The 17,655-nt window shown below is 49.2% G+C and overlaps 1 protein-coding gene across 1 annotated transcript in view; it reads left to right on the forward strand.

Annotated features, from left to right (window-relative positions):
- Nucleotides 1-17,655, forward strand: part of DRC11 (dynein regulatory complex subunit 11) — a 148,046-nt gene that overhangs the window by 125,430 nt on the left and 4,961 nt on the right. Inside the window, exons 17-18 of the mRNA XM_077758417.1 lie at nucleotides 9,508-9,685; nucleotides 16,345-16,583. Coding sequence (XP_077614543.1) covers nucleotides 9,508-9,685; nucleotides 16,345-16,583 — 417 coding nt within the window. The remainder of the gene's footprint in view (nucleotides 1-9,507; nucleotides 9,686-16,344; nucleotides 16,584-17,655) is intronic.

The raw sequence follows: 17,655 nt of genomic DNA on the forward strand, positions 1-17,655 counted from the left end.
GGGCTCTGGGCTCGCCCTGACGTTCATCTTAGCTGGCTGTGTGTCTGGGAGCAAGTAACTTAACCGCTCTGAGCATCCAATTCCATACCTGCTTAATTAAAGGGTTCCAGAGAGCACCGCCTCTGGGTTCGTGAGGCCCCCTTGCACTCCCTGCCATGAGCCCCTCGGGCGGTGGCCTTGCTATGAGCAGTGACAGCCATCGGCTCATCTGCACCCTGAGTCTGTGGGGACGGGGCGAAGGTGCAACGCTCGTGAGTAAGAGAGCGGGAGGGGCCCTGGGCGGGGAGGGGGGGCTAGCAGCGGGAGATGAAACACGGGCTCCGCAGACACATCCCGTGTGCCAGGCGGGAGGGACGAGACGCCGGGGTCCAGACCTCCCTCTCTCTCGCCTGGAACTGCCCTCCTGTTGCTGAGCCCCAGGGATTCGCACGAGCTGCACTTCCCACAAACACGGCCACCGACTAGCCTGATGCCAGTGGGAAACGAAGCCCTTTGGTAGCAGAGTCTTTGCAGCAGACAAATCGACCTTAATTCTGTCCAGCTCTGCGTTCGAAGAGTCCGCCGTCTGTCAGGGGAATTAACTACACTCGAGAGCGCGATCGAGCCCTCAGATAACTCCCAGGGCGCCTGACAGGGAAGAAGCAGGACGTCCCCATCGCCGGGCGTCGGAGCCAGACAGCGGAGGGGGCGTGCAGGTCCCACCCCCCACGCGGGAGCGGGGGTCGCCTTGTGACCCGCTCACCCCCACGTCCTGGGCCCGCCCCCGTGCTGCCCCCACTGCCGTGCTGGAAATCTGGGCCCACGGCTGGTCCGGCTGTCCTCTGCTTCCCCCGCACGCGGACACTGACTTCACGCTCAAGGGTCTCGGCCACCAGGGTCGGGAGGCGCCTGGAGCGTTGGCCGCCTGCCCGCTGAAGGTGACCGCTGAAAGCCAAGCCACCGCGGCAGCTGCATCCACGGGGGCCAGGAACCCAGAGGCAGCCCGACCAGCTTCTCCTCGGCGCCATTGGTCATTGGTCCCTCGGCGGAGCCGGGGACACCCAGCAGCCTTCCTTCCACCTTGGTCCCGCCTCTGTCCCAGACGCTCCTCAGTCCCAAAGGCACCGAGGCACAGAGAGGAACGGCGGCCTGCAAAGCAACGGGGGGCTGCCTCGTCCACGCCCCCAAGCACAGCACAAACAGCACCCCAGCTCTCCACTTCCTGGATCTGAGGGATTCCAGAATCTCCCGCTCGATGTGACTGCTCCTCCTCGATGCCTCAGCCTTTAGGGAAAGGCTCCCCGGGTGGTGAAGTGCGTGAGGGTCACCCTGTTGTCAGCAGCGAAGCAAGGAGGAGATCCAGACAGGCCGCGATGGCTACTGAGCTTGGCTCTGCCCGGGGAACCCGGGCTCCCCGGCACGGGGACCCCACACCTAACACGTAAGACAGCTGCGAACAGGAAGAAGAGGTTCCCAGGGGCACAACTCCTCTGTCGGGGAAGCTCCCAGAAGGAGGCCGCCTCCCCCTGCTCTGCACAAGAGAACAGAGGCTCCAGAAGAGCCACAGCAGGTTGGGGACGGCGCTGGGACCCAGAAGCAAGCGTGTCTGAATGCAGCGGGGGGGACACCACTGAGTACCCATTGTGCCGCCCTCCTGCTGCTTCATCTACGCCCGCCTCTACCTGCCACACCTCTCCGACCCCCCAGACCACAGCCTGAAAACGGCCCGGGGGGCCCTGCTCCGGAATTCCCACGCTCCTGACCGCACCCCTGTCCCCTGCCTTCGTCCTCACCGCCCTGAGAAGCCCTTCCACCTCCAGACTCTCAGGAGCCACCCNCCCCCTCCCGCGGCGAAGGCGGTAAAGAATGAGGCAAGACAGGCTGCAGCTGCATTTTCTGCACCATTAGCCTTCGTCACTTGGTCCAGCGGGCGCCTTGTCGACTCGGCGACAGGCCTCCATGAGGGAACCTCTTGCTTTGCTGGCGCTCTGCCGTGCGATTTTGCGGAGCGGACTGCAGCAACGCAAGTGGAAATTGCTCTGTGGATGCGACTAAGCAATAATTTGAAATCACCCGCAATAACGCAGTGGTGTGGGGGCCGGCGGGACCGGGAGCGGAGGCGGTGGCTGCCGAGGTTGCCAGGTGACTGTGGGGATGTTGGCCGGTGTGATGGATGAGCACCAGGGTCTCGTGCATAATGGACAGGCCTCTGAACCGGAACAGGGGTGGCCCGGGTGCAGGGGAGTGCTGATGGAACGGACTTGCCTTTCATTTTCGTCCCCTGCTAATGGGACGACCCCTCCCCATCAGCAAGGATGTCACTCTGGATGCAGCCCAGGAACAACATTTGTTATCCAAACAGGCTAATTAAGTTCAGATGTCCCTGCCATTTCAGGGCACGCAGGTGACAATATCATCTGCCTCGGAACAGGCAGACGGCACTGCCATCACCATGGCAACTAGGCTTCTGGGGATGGGCTCAGACCACACAAGCATGTCTCTCCCCACACAGAGTGGTGGTCTCCGGCTCCACTGGGACCCTGGGATCAGCCTCCTTCCACCAGCCTTTGGGCAGCTCCCCTGTGCACCCCGCACATCCCAGTCCCCCCTGCCACCCACTTTGTTCTCCATCAAGCTTCTTTTTTTTTTATTTTTACAAATAGTTTATTGTCGAGTTGGTTTCCATTTAACACCCAGTGCTCATCCCACAAGTGCCCCCCTCCGTGCCCATCCCGCCTCCCCCCCCACATCCATCAGTCCTCAGTTNTCTCCATCAAGCTTCTTAAAAGACCAGTCTATTCTCACCATCTGCACTTACTCCTCAACCTGCTGCTGTTTGCTGCCTTCCACCTCCATAGAAACGGCTCTCAAAAAGTTCTTCTTTGACATCTATTTTGCCTGGCTCTCCCTTTATGCCATGTTCAAGATGGTTAAATTCCATCATTTTGTAAAGCTCTCTCTTCCCTTGGCTTCCATCGCCCTGGCCTCCTCATGCCCCACCAGCACTTTTTTCTGTACCTCCCCCTTCTGTGTCTTCTGTGTCTCCTTGAGTTTCTATCCCAGGTCCATGGCCCATTTCTGTCTCCTGGCCCTCCTTGGGCACCATCTCATGGCTTGAAAACTCACACCCAAACCAATGACCGCCCCACTCTGTCCCCAGCCCAATGCTCTCCCCAATGCTCAGTTGCAAACACTCATGGGGCACTTCCTCCACAGGGCTGCAAAGCCTGTCCAAACTCTTCTCCCTCCCTACCCATTACCCAAGCTGCTGCTCCTGTATTTTCAAAAGGTTGGTTTTATTTAATATAACCACTCTTCATAAGAGGGTTTGGATTCATTCTGACAAAATGAATCCTGTATATCACCAAACTCTCCAAACCTCATCTAAGTGCTGTGCATTATTTCCTGGCACGGGTGTGCCTCATTCCTATGAGGTCTCTCCTTCTAGAATCTCAGCACAAGGCTTTCTTCAGTGGCATGGGGCCCAGAAGGCAGCTTCTCAGAGCTGAGCAGAGGAAGACGTATCATCTAATATAATGGAAACCGATGGGAGCTTTTTACATGATCGTTTTGAGCTCTGTTGGCAAATCACTGGTTTCCTCCAAATTACAAAGCCCCCAGTTTTTCTGTCTCTTCCCTTTAAAACTCTTGCTCCTCAACAGAGCAGACCTGGCATTGTTTCCCACCAGCACTTCTATTTCAGAATGAAACACAAATCATCCCTAAATAAGCACTTTGTCAGACAGACACATGCCATGCAATCCTCACCGCATCTCAATAAGTCGGGCTCTCTGATTATCCCCATTTATCAGATGTAGGGACTAAGGCTCAGGGAAATTAAGCAACCTGCTCAAGGTCACACACCTGTCAAGAGCAGAGCCAAAATTGCAATCAAATCTGTCTGAACGAAAATCTGTGCATTTAACCATTTGCTATATTATCTGCCTGTTATAATGGAGTTTCTTCCTTGGGCTTTTTTTGGGGGGTGGAGGGAGTTGCTTCACAGCCTGGTTCAGTATCAAAGTAAAGTCCCAACAAACCCCCCTCCCTGTCCCAGGCCAGCCCAGAGGCTGGGTGTCAGAGATGACAGATTTCTGCACAGACCTGAGGTGGGAGATTAAGGAGCGGCCCCTTCAAAGCCTTTATCCTCATTGTCAGAGCCGTCCATTTCTAGGATTCCAGGAAGTCTCATTCCATCATCCCTGTTTTGTGCTTTCCCCTCTTTTAAGCTCCCTGTTCCCCTGGGTGGGATCACGCAAGGCCATTGCTTCCTCATGATGGAGCCAAAGCAGGCTCTGGATTCCTGTGGGCGCAGGAGGAAATGAGAGGAAGATGCCTGGTGGTCTGGCCCCAGGCTCGGCCTATGGGATTTATTTTGCTGTAAAAATTCCATCTCTTCTTCTGCTGTGAATTACTTTACAAAAAGCCTCCTCTAAACTGAATCCAACAACACAGAAAAGGGATTACCCACCATGACCGAGTGGGATTTACCCTGAGTTTAACATCCAAAAATCAGTTAATGAAATATGCTGTATCATTGGGAGAAAAGACAAAAATTACATCATCCCGGTACATTCAGAAAAAGCATTTGACAAACCAAACGCCCCTGCGTGATAAAAGACTCAACAACATAGAAAGTGAAGGAAACTTCCTCACCTGATAAAGGGCACGTACTAACCTCCACAGCTAATGTCGTACTTTTGGCTTTTCCCTTAAAATCACCTCTTCTCAAGGGGGGAAATGGTGGGGGTAAGGGAGAGAAGCAAACCATGAGCAACTCTTGAATGCTGACGAAAACTGAGGACTGATGGATGTGGGGGGGAGGGGGGATGGGCATGGAGGAGGACACTTGTGGGGATGAGCACTGGGTGTTATGTGGAAACTAATTTGACAATAAACTATTCGAAAAAAAAAAAAAGAAAGAAAAGAAAAGAAAAGAAAATGTCATCCTCAAACAAATAAAAACAAAACCACAGGTAAATAAATTTTTCTAAAAAAAAATAAATAAAATAAAATAAAAATAAAATCACCTCTTCTCCCCAGCATGGAGAATTACCAAGCAATTGGGGGGGAAATGAAATAAAAGGCATTCCTATTGCAAAAGAAGAAGTAAACCTATCTCTATATGCTGATGGCATGCTCTTATATAGAGAAAATCCTAAGGAATCCACTAAAAAGGCATTTGAACTAATCAACAAGTCCAGCAAGGTTGCAAGATACAAGATCAATATACAAAAAGCAACTTCTATACACTTGCAATGAAAAATCAAAAATTGAAATTAAGAGGGGCACCTGGGTGGCTTAGTCGGTTGAGCGTCCGACTTTCACTTAGGTCATGATCTCGCGGTTCGTGGGTTCAAGCCCCACGTCGGGCTCTGTGCTGACTGCCAGCTCAGAGCCTGGAGCCTGTTTCAGTCTGTGACTCCCTCTCTCTCTGATCCTCCCCTGCTCACGCTGTCTCTCTCTCTCTCTCTTCTAGAAATAAATTTTTTAAAAAATTGAAATTAAGAAACAACCATTTATAATGGCATCCAAAAAAATGTTTAGGAATACATTTAACAAAGGAAGTATAAGATTTCTACTCTGAAAACTACAAAAACACTGCTGAAAAAAAGTTAAAGAAGACCTAGATAAAAGGAAAGATGAACTTGATGAAGTTCATGGGCTGAAAAACGTAATATTGTTACAATGGCAAGAATTCCCAAACTACCTGCAGATTCAACATAATTCAAATCCAAACGCCCTCTGGCTTATTGGCAAAAATTGACAAGCTGATCATAAAATCCATATGGAAATTAAAGGGACCTTAAATAGCCAAAACAATCTTGAAAAAGAACAGAGTTGGAGTACTCAACATTTCCCAGTTTCAAAACTTACCACAAGCCTGCAGCAATCAGGAGAGGATGGTGTTGGCATAAGAGGAGTCATAAAGATGAGCGGAATAGAATGGAGAGTCCAGAAATAAGCCCTTACATTTACAATCAATTGGCTTTTTGACAAAGGTGCCAAAACAATCCAATGGAGAAAGTTTAGTATTTTCAAAAAATGGCGCTGGGACAACTGGATAACCACCTGCAAAAGATGAAGCTGGACCCCTACCTTACACACTATTCAAAAATCAACCCGGGGCTGGCGGGGCGCCTGGGTGGCTTGGTCTGTTGGGCGTCCGACTTCAGCTCAGGTTGTGATCTCATGGCTCGTGAGTTTGAGCCCCGCGTCGGGCTCTGTGCTGATAGCTCGGAGCCTGGAGCTGCTTCACATTCTGTGTCTCCCTCTCTCTCTGCTCCTCCCCCACTCATGCTCTGTCTTTCCCTGTCTCAAAAATAAACAAACATTAAAAATGTCTTAACAAATCAACCCATAATGCATCAAGTACGAACTAAAACTCTAAAACCCTTTGAAGAAAATGGAAGCACAAATATGTGTGACCTTAAATAAAGCAATGATATCATAGATATGACACCAACAGCACGAACAACAAAAGGAAAATTAAGTCTCCCTTCATCGAAGCAAAAAACCTTTTTGCTGTAAAGGATATCATCAGGAAAGACGACCCACAGAAGGGGAGAAAGTACTTGCAAATCATGCATCTGATAAGGGACTTGTATCTGCAACATATAAAGAACTCTTACAACTCAATAATCAAAAGACAGTCCAATTTTAAAAAGTGGCCAAAGGATCTGAATACGCATTTTTCCAAAGACGATTACAAACGGCCCATAAACACATGAAGACAGACTGAACATCATCGGCCATCAGAAAGATACAAATCAAAACCACAAGGAGATACCCTTTCACACCCACTAGGTTAGCTAAAATTGAAAAAAGGAAAAAGAAAGAGAAAAGAAAAATACATAATAACAAATATTCACAAGGATATAGGGAAATTTGAACCTTTCCATTCCGCTTCCGGGACTGTAAAATGGTGCAGCCACTTTGGAAAGTAGCCTGACATTCCTTCAAAAGGCTAAACATAGAGTAACTATATGATCCGGGAACTGCATTTCTGTGTGCCCGGGAGAAATGTTCACAGTGGTGGCACTATTCACAATAGCCAAAAAGTAAAAACAACCCAAATACCCATAAACTGGTGAATGGATAAATCAAATCTGGTCTTTCTGGACCATGACAGTGGTTCAGCAATCAAAGTGAAGTATTAACACATGTCACAACATGGGTGAACCCCAAAAGCATGTGAAATAAAAGAAGCCATGGACACACACACACACAGACTCCACACATATTGTATGATTCTGTTTATGTAGAATGCATATCCAAAATTTCTGTAGAAACAGAAAGTAGATACCCAGTTGCCTAAGTCTGGAGAAAGGGGTGAGGGGTTGGGAACATTCAGTGACTGACTGCTACTGAGTACAGTCTTTTGGGAGTGATGAAAATGTTCTAAAATTGACTGACGATATTTGCACAACTCTATGAATATACTAAAAACCACTAAGTTAGACAGTTAAAATAGATGAATTGTATACTATGTGAATTGCACCTTAATAAAGCTGATGTGGATGTATCATAACAATGATATAAATCTAATAATAAAATATAATACAATATAATAATAATAAACATGTATTTTAAGTCTCCTTTGCAGCCCTCCACTGGGATAGGCCCTTCCCCAGGAAGGAGACTTGGGGGACACCTGAGGCCCCAGCACATCCCCTCGGGGAGAGAGGGGACCCCAGCAGAGCAGAGGGAGGAGTGCCAGCCTGGAAGTCGGGGTCCTGCTCATTAACTCCGGGACTCAGGATGTCACACAGCCTCTCCGGGCACAGGTCTGGAGGACTGTCCCCTCCCGGGGAGGTTGTGAGGTCCATGTTGAGCAGAGAGAAGTACCTAGGGCACAGTTAGCTCTCACAAACTGCTCCTTACTAGGAATACTCAGCTGGAAGACACAGCACCAGCCTGGACATGGAAGCGCCAAATACAAGGGTCAAAGTTGGAGATCAGCTCCCTGCCTGGTCCTTGGGCATCAACGGAGGCCCCCAGTCTCGTGCCTTGTTGGGGCCAGAGCTCCCCAAGTTTATGCAAGAGATATTTCTTCTTCTAAATCTTAAAAGAACAATTAAAAGTTGGCTTTCCAAAAAACAAAGGCTCCTAATGGCGCCGTGGCCTCCAGGCTCCTGCCTTTTCCCACCCCGTCTCCCTCCTGCACCTTGTCAATCCAGACGTGGGAACTGGCCTTCTCACCGCTGTGCACCCTACACGCCAACAGCCACACAACACACAGAGGACACCCCAGGGTTTCAGAAGAAGCCGGTGCGGCACCCCTGGGGAGCCCCTTGCCCTCCCCGGAAGGACTCCTCTCCCACCCTCTCTGATGGGCGCCCCTGCCCTCCAGGGCCCTCAGTTGCACCTAACTCCCCCTCCCCTGTGCAGAGCACATGGCGGGCGCATCCCTGACCACCAAGAGCCTCCTGGGGAGGAGGGCTCCGCCGCACGAGTGTCCCTGTCCCAGAGGCCCTGCGCTGTCACCCCACCCGCCAGCTGTGGCTCCAGGACCCTGCCGTTCACCTCTATTCCTGAGGGTGGGATTTCTCAGACACCTGCTCTCCCCCAGGGGTCGCCGGCCCTCCCTGCCTGCAGAGCTGTCTCTGGGCTGGCTGTGCAGTGACACACAGGGCTGGACAACAGAGGCCGGTCTGCTGGGTGTCCACAGTGGGCTGGGGTCTGCTCTGCTCCAGGAAAGCCGTGTGCAGCCGTCTTTCCCTCCCACTCAGCGTCCAGATTCTCATTGCCTCCATGGCCCCCAGCTAAGGGGGAGCAAAAATGGCCAAGACGGCTCTTGAGGCTCCTCCGTGGAGGCTCTCGCCATCACCCCAAGCGTCCTCCGCCTCCTTCCTCCCCGCGTGCCTGTGCGGTGGAGACTAATTGAAAGCTGGTGCGTTGCCATGGTGACGTGGCCAAATCTGACCCCCAGAGCTGAAGTCATCCTCCCTGGGGTACCTCGCATCTTGCTCCTCTCCCTCATTAGTGCCGGGACTTTACTAGAATCATACAGGTTCAAACCCCTTCCAAACTGCTTCAGAGAGAGAAGTTTCATGCTCTTTTGTAACCGGGTGCCTTTCAAACATGAGATCCAGACCTGCGGTGGCTCCCCGTCAGGGCCGCTGGCAAAGGCGGTCTCCGGTTCACCCTCAGAACCGCTCAGAGGGACGCGCATCACCACCGGCGAGTCCTGGCAACAGCCAGCTTCCTTCCGCTTGCACATCGGCCCTGCGTCCCATTCTGGGGGTCGAGGTGCTAGAAACATCAGTCAGGTGCTTCCTTCCTCCCTCCTCTCCAAATCCCAGTGTCAGATGTGGAGGAAAGGAAGGGTCTGGATTCAAACCACCCAGGCCAGGAAACGCATCACGGCCTGGGCTCAGGGCCTACTCGGAGCATGGTGTCCTCAGGGCCTTGAGGCCGCTGTGACACACACTCACTCACCCTGATGCTTCTAAGAGTAAATGGCTTCCGGTCCTGGCTCCTGTCTCCGCGCACGGCCTCATCTCCCCCTCTCCCCCTTTCTCCCAGATGGAACCCAAACGCCTGAAAAAACAGCTTCCAAAAATCCTGAGACTCCTGAAGCCGAACGACAGGATTCTGATCGTGGGGACCACGCAGCGGCCTTTCGATGCGGAACTTCAATCCTTCTGCAAAGTTTACCAAAAAATTATCTTGGTTCCCAGACCGGACTATGCTTCCAGATTCGGCAAGTACCCCCCAGACCCTACCCGTGCACTGAGGGAGGCGGGGCCAGGGTGCCCCTGACCAGAAGGTGGGTGCACCCGAGGGGCCCCGGACGCCCACAGAGCCGGGCCGTAGATGCAAACCGCCGGACCATGAGGGCAAGGCGGGCGTGTCTCGTCTGTTGTTAACTTCGTTCTTTTTACCCAAGACAAAAGGAAACTGGACAGGGATGCTTGTTTTGGGCCCTGAAGGTGACAGAAGTCTTTGTAGGTGTGAATTTTTCTTTCGGCAGGTAGATCAGTAGTAGTCATCTTGGACCCATAGTGATGGCGTATCTCTGAGAGAGCATTGTTCTTTCCACAGATTGACTTTTTTTTTAAGTTTTCCAGGCTTAAAGTATTAGCCCAGGAGCCTGTTCACTTACTTATGATAACCATTAAGATAAACAAGAGCTTCTTTTTCAGTTTTTTCCTCTTGAATAGACGAATTCCAAATATACTTGTGTTGAGATATATTTTTAAATGGGAATAACACTAAAAAAGTACCCTGGAGGCAGCGCAGGGAAACCATAAAGGGTCATGAGATACGAGCTCTGAGGACACCTGGTTCTGAGTCCCAGCTCTGCCACCGGATAGCCGGGTGACCTTGACGGCTTAGCCGACCTCCTGAGCCTCCACTGTTTCATCTGTAAAGAGGACTGTTTCGTCCCCAGGACTGTCGTGACCCTTCTCTGAGGGCCAGCAGAACACACAGCACCGTCCCAGCTCCCATGAAGGAGGCAAAGATGGCGGCCGTGGTTACGGGCAGGGAGTACATGACTGGGCAGCGAGTGGCCATGGTGGGGGCTGGTGTTTTCTGTTATCTACTGCTGTGTGACTAGCCATCCTAGCGGCTTAAAACAACAGATTATTCCATCTCAGGGTTCAGAGGGTTTACAGGCTCAGCCATAAAGTCCTCCTTGAAGTATCTCAGGATGTTGCAGTCAGGTGTCAGTTTGGACTTCATCTGAAGACTCAACAGGGCTGGACACCTATGGTCGTCCACTCCTGTGGGTGGAGCTGATGCTGGCTATTGGCTGGGATGAGCCAGCTGGGATGCCAACCAGAGAGTGTACACTTGGCCTTTCCATGTGGCTTTGCACAGCACAGCGGCTGGGCCCCACAAGACAGCATCCTGAGAGCAAACGTTTCAAGGGAAGCAGACAGAAGCTGGAAGGCGTCTTGTGACCCAGCCTCAGAAGTCACACAAAATCACTTTCACCAAACTCTGCTGGTCAAGAGGAAGTGCCAGGCCAGCCCAGATTCCAGGGCAGTGGGCCCCACTAGGGTGTGAACACTACGGTGTGACTCATTGAGGGGCCATCTTTACCTCTCGTGGTGGTGGCCATGGTGGGAGTGGTAGTAGTAGATTTGGTACAGAGATGGTGGTGGGGGCGTCAGTGTTGCAAATGGCAATGGTGGTGGTGGCATCCTGGCGCTGGGGAAAGGAAGATGGTCATGTGGGCAGTAGTGGTGGGGGGGGTGGGGGAGGTGGTAGTGTGGACAGGAAGGTGGGCACGTGGACAGTAGTAGTGACGGTGGTTGTGGTGATGGTGGTGGTGATGGTGGTATGGATAAGAAGGTGCCCATGGTGGAGCAGTGGTGGAAATGAGGCAGCAGCTGAATGATAGCGGATAACATTAATAGAAGTAATGAAAATGACGAGGTCAGACTTGGTTTCTAGTCATCCTTCCCCAGTCACAATAGCACCTCCAAAACAGAGGGGCTCTGTGGTCCTTTCTGGTTGGTCTTAAGCTCCTGGCCAATGTTATCTGCTAAAGAACAACCCTCTACTCCCCACACAGTATAAACCCCCAGCTTGTCAGCCACTCCACGTGCAATATGCACTCATTTCTATCTTGATGAACTGGGATCCTGGCTTCACAAATCAATGTTATCCACAAAGTACAGGAGGAATTTGGTCTCGATTATTTCTCTGTCATATTAGTGGCTTCTCCATCTTCTAGAGCCACGAGGCCCTCCGTGGGGACCTTTGCATTCAACCAGCATGAAAGGAAAAGAGAGAAGACACTAGAGAGTATCTCACAGGAAGTTTTAGGGACGAGACCCAGAAGGGCCCGATGTTGTTTCATTGATGTTGCATTGGCCAGGATGACTCCCGTGGCCCCGCTGAAGTTCAAGGGCACAGGGATGTGTGGCCCTGCCAGAAGGATTCACACACAATGGGATGGGTGCCAGAGGTACTTGAGCCAGCATGGAATGTCCCATACCCCTGGCCTTCTCTGAACTTCCCCGCTCTCATTCTGGTTGGTCAGACTTCCTCTCCCAACCTCACAGGCTTTGGGATGGTAGATATGTATTTTAAGCTACCTGAATGGAATAAGGTAGGGTATTATTAATTTTAAGTGACCAGAGCATTATTCTTGACTTTGGATTGAATAGTTTCTACTGGTTGACAAAACCATAGGCCCTTTAAAAATGAAGCTGTTCGTGTATAACAAGGACAGTTGTGTGGTTTTTTGATAAAACGTCAGGCCTGTGTTAGGACACAGATCACATTACAGTTTCCAATCTGAATCTCCCTGTGGCGGCATCACAGAGAAGGAAGGAAAAAACATCCCTTCACCTGTGGGCAGATGATAAACTTGCGTACAGAACTTTCCTTGGGCCCAGGGCTCTGTCCACTAAACCACGTGCTTCTCACACATTTCTCCCGTGGTGGGTGATTTGTTCAGGCTGTCATTCTTGCTGACATCATAAATGCTGTCTGGCATTTCCCCTGGTGACCTTGAAGTTTTCATAGCCCCAGTGGCTGGGACATCCATCTTAAAGAAAGACTGTCCTATCTTTGCAGTGATCAAAAATGGTCTCTTCCAGCCTGTAAAGCATGAACTGCAAATCTATAACTTGGGACTCTGGTTGGCCATCTCTCTACCAGCAGTGGAGCATGGAAGGTCTTTGGGAACATTCGTGATCCCTCCAGGCAGGGTTGGGGAAGAACAGGGCTGAGAAGGGAAGGGTGGATCAGCTTGGGGAAACACAGTCGTTAAGGTTTACAAAATAGAATTCAGTCTCTACCGTCTTTCCCCAAATCAAGCTATTTCCTTCTAAATGTCTGTGAAGAAAATCTACCCACAAGGTTGATTAATGCCTTGACTAGTCCCCAGAAATCCCTCTGGGCCTCCTCTCCCCACGTTCCTAATGCCTCCCTCTCTGGCCTCTCTTCCCAGGGATCTGTTTCACTAATATTCCGATTCATCACAGGCCCCCACCCCAGACCCAGGGTCACGTCTTCCGATTTTTCTGGCATTCTAGTCTTCAGAGGCCAGAAGCTAATCCAAATCATATAATCACTTCCTGTGCTATTGTAAAACCGTAAATTAAAGAGTGAATTTTAAGATACTACATCATCTCAGGCAACAAGTGGGGAGCCAGTGTAGAATCGGTCTGGAATGTCAGAAACCGAGATGGGGATCCAGAGACCAGATTCTTTTCAGCCTGAAAAAGGAAAAGGGAATGTAGATTAATCTGAAGAACTGAGGAGCCTTTCACATCCAGGAGAAGGAAGATAAAATATGGCACTCGGTCTGGGGAACACTTCAGCGTGGGGAGCACCTCAACTGCCCTCCGTGTGCTCATCTGCTGGTCTGGCCCCCCCGACCACCACCCCCGCGGCCAGTCCCCACATCTGTTGTCTTCTCATCCTCTCCACCTGCGCTCCTGGACCAAAGCCTCAGCAGCTGCGGCTCAGAGCTCACTGTGGCATTCCCATCTCAGTGAAGCCCCCAGGTTGTGACTCACTCTGCATCTGACTCCCCCTCTTAGCCCCACAGCTGGTGGCTTTGTGACAGTAGAGCTCTTTTTTTTTTAATTTTTTTTTTATTTTTTTATTTCTAGGAGAGAGAGAGAGAGAGAGACAGCGTGAGCAGGGGAGGGTCAGAGACAGAGGGAGTCACAGACTGTAACAGGCTCCAAGCTCTGAGCTGGCTGTCAGCACAGAGCCCGATGCGGGGCTCAAGCCCACGAACCGCGAGATCATGACCTAAGCGAAAGTCGGACGCTTAACTGATTAAGCCACCCAGGCGCCCCGACAGTAAAGCTCTTTTAAAGGCAAGTCCAGTTCATCAAATATGAGAAGTCAAACTGACCTCTTTCCCATTCTCTGGCTCTTGAGAAGGCTCTAGCTGCCATAACTGTGACTGCCTCCACTGTTCCCTTATTGTGCCTCCATTAACAAATGGTGAGCACTGGCGGGAAATCGACGATTTGTGAATTTGGGAGAACCTTGATCAAAATGCTACATAAATACCAAATATCATACATTTTAAAGGGTCAATTTTGTGTCCATATATACTTAATAGAGCAGCATAATTGTAGTCTTTTGCTCTGCTCGTGAAGAGTCTTTACTCGTAGAGAGGCCCGTCGTGGTGACAGGCTGTGACTGTCGTAGCCTAGCAGGGTGGCAGGGAGGAGAGCCGGGCTTGGTTTCTGGGACCCTAGGCCTTCCCCATTTACTGACTGCTTTCTGATTGGTTCACTCCGTGCCATGGGTAAGAAGTTTGTCTGGGGGCCCACCTCTGAAGCTGTCTGAGTTTCCAGCCTGGGACACCTACTGGGTGCTAGCTTTAGGAGCTATGTCCTGTGACTCCCCTTAAAGCATGCCCTCTTCTCAGCTTCCGGTCACTCTTCAGACCAGTTCGCACCTTTTTTCGACGTTATCATAAATCTGGACAGGGGACACACTAGATCCCAAGGGATGATGCTAGTGGTCATTGTTCTTATTTTTCCCGTGAGTTGTATCTTCTGATTTCTAATGTTTCCTCACTTATATCTAGCTAAGGGCAATCCTCATCTGCTATGATCTGTTCTACATAAACATTCTTTGACATATTCTGTATTTATTTCATGCTACCTTTTATAATTGACGTTTTAATGAGCATTAGGAAACTTTGGTACAAAATGGAATGACAAATGATTATAATTATAATTACGATAACAACAGTAATGCAGCTGCAGAAAATAAAGTGCCCCCCCCATATATTACAACAGCGCTCTTCCAAGTGCTTTGTCTACAGTCTTGTATGTGTTTTTCACAGCAGCCCGAGAAGTAAATCTACTCCCATTGTATAGGTAAGCCGAAGATGGATTAGAGCCCAAACCCACCACGGAAGCAGCAGAGTAGATCCAGGTGGTCAGGTGTTCCTTTAGGTCAGCCTGGTGGTCCATGTGGCCCATGACACCTAACCTGGCACCGTTGGGTGACACTGCAGACCCCAGGGGGACATGCACCCCTTCTAATAACTCAGCTCATCCCAAGGGCAAAGACCATTCCCCCTTCACCATCAAAGAGGACAGTGGAGTTGGGTTGTTAAAAAGACTCATGACCCAAAATCAGACTCTATGATGTGACTCATAGATACACTGAAGGTTATTCTATTCCTGGACAGTAATTAGACGTTTTCATTTTATCAGGTATTTTTGGATCAATATATTTGGATGAGGTAGTCATTTACCAGACCTGACAGTGCTCAGATTATATAATAATGGTCATTTTTAAAATTTCTTAATGTTTATTAATCTTAGAGAGATAGAGCATGCATGGAAGAGGGGCAGAGAGAGAGGGAGACACAGAATCCAAAGCAGGCTCCAGGCTCCAGGCTGTCAGCACAGAGCCCGATGTGAGACTCAAACCAATGAACCGTGAGATCATGATCTGAGCCGAAGTTGGATGCTTAACTAACTGAGCCACCCAGGCACCCAATAGTGGTTATTTTAAAAAAAAAAGAAAAAACTGTTTCAAATATTCCTTGAAGAAAGTCACAATGCTTGGGAGACATTTGGCCAGATCTTTCCAGCCCTGAGAATGATTCTGAGACAGGTGGTCTTGGCAATGCATCACCTTTCCTCAGTCTGGGTACAACTAATGTGAAAACGATATAGGGCTCTAAGTGTTACAGTATTTGAAATGCTGTGTGGGAGCCCAGTCTACCTCTAAAGTTCAGTAATTTCATAATTCATTTTCACGCCCTCCCTATGTTCTAAGTGAAATAGTTCTGTTTCCCAGGTCACACTTACCTGGAGAACAACTGGGCACCCACTGGGGAGATTTCAGTCAATCTCTGCCCATTTACAGCTGTTGGGGGTGGGGGAGAGAATATGGGTCAAACTGTACCCTGAGGAGACTGGACCCATTAGTGACAAATGGAAATTGGAATCTCCATTCCAATTCCACATATAAAAATAATGTACAAAACCTTTGTAACTAAAAAAAAAAAAAAAGATCAAACTCCTCCTCATATAAACACTTTGGAAAATGTAATATTCTGATGAGCAGAGATCCCATACATGGCCTATCTGAATTTCCGATTCTGAAAGATCTTGAGCATCGTTGAAGGTACTGCACTAAAACTATACTGAATGTGGTTTAATTTTTCCTTGCCTTGTGGATCTAGGACCTCGGGGCCCTCAATATGTATGTCTTATGGTTGAAAATCACTCAGAGGGAAGTAAGTATTTAGCTATATGGCTTCCTGCTCATTTGAATTACAAATAAAATGGAATTTTCCCCCCTGTGCGTCCCTTTCTTGGTAAGATGCAACTTTGTACCAAGATCTAGAAAATCCTGCTTTCTCTGTGGTGATCCTAGTTCTCTGTGTCTTTTCCACCATCTTGGATACAACAGTTTTGTGGAAACAGATCATTCAACGCAATGGAGGCGTCATTACGAATGCCTTGAATGTAAGTTGCCTGGCGAAGGTCACCGATGGCTTCACCCAAGGACACATAGTCCAGGTGGTTAAAGGTGTGCTCACGGACCGCAGAATCCACCGGCAAAATTACAAACCACTCACAGCGGCGGAGTTTATTGCAGCACTAGCCAGCATGAACCCGGTGTACCAGGAGGAAGAAGAGAGCTTTAAGGTAAATGGCCCATGTGGCCCAGTCTTAGCCACAGACGCCTGTCACATGGTCTCCTCCCTCTGGTTCCTGAGTTTCATGAATTTGTCATATACAATGAAATTTGAAAACTCGAAATGTTTGGATTACAAGTTCTTTCCAGCCTTGCCCATAAACATGTGTCTTCCAAATTTTAGGGGGAAATGTGGCCTATGATCTTATAAATTAACAGCCAAATTGCAGGATTGAATAGCAGCTTCAAAACCACTGGATTCAAACACGCACACACACTCACATGGATGCACACACATTCACACATACATGTGTTGCGTTCTTTGTATTTCATGTAATGGAACAAGTTGTGCATAGAGAACACTGTTCCCTAAATAGTGCATCTCAGGCCCATGCTGGTTTTATTCCATATTTTATCCCATTCTGTGATGTTCATAGAATTTTTTAGGTCTAGAGGAAAATGAGAAACATCTCTTCCAAATCCCTCTTTTACAGGAGAAAAGGAAGTTTGAGAGAGCTTTGTGCCTTACTGATGCAACCAAATCAACAGTAGAGCCTTGGATGCCCAGGCCAGCAGGCACACCTCACACTCCTTTTAATCAAAATGAATACAGTTGTGTTCACTTTCTGGACTAGGAGGCAGTCTCCTTGGCCAACTGGGAAAAAAGAAGGAAAATTGTATCCATAAGATTATACCACAACATTGGCCGTGCAATCATCAGAAAAAGAATCAGAATTCTCATCTAAGCTGTATTGTGTCTGGAAACCTGCTTGAGATTAGGAAAATGTCCCTTTGCAATGTAATACTTTTCTGCCAACTCTGAAAACCATGTTTCCCTCCTGCTTTGCCACTAATGTTTCAGCACAAAGTAGAAAATAGTCACAATACTGATCACCACAATAATAATCTAGAGCAGGGATTGGTAGATGTATCTATAAAGAGCCAGCTAACAAGTATTTTAAGCTTTGAGAGCTCTGCAGTGTCTGTGACAACTAGTCAATCCTGTATCATAGTACAAAAGCATTCATACACAGTATGTAAATGAATGGGCATGGCTGCATTCTAATAAAAATTTATTCGCAA

Source organism: Crocuta crocuta, unplaced genomic scaffold (genome assembly GCF_008692635.1).
Source record: "Crocuta crocuta isolate KB4526 unplaced genomic scaffold, BGI_CrCroc_1.0 scaffold290, whole genome shotgun sequence".
NCBI lineage: Eukaryota > Metazoa > Chordata > Mammalia > Carnivora > Hyaenidae > Crocuta > Crocuta crocuta.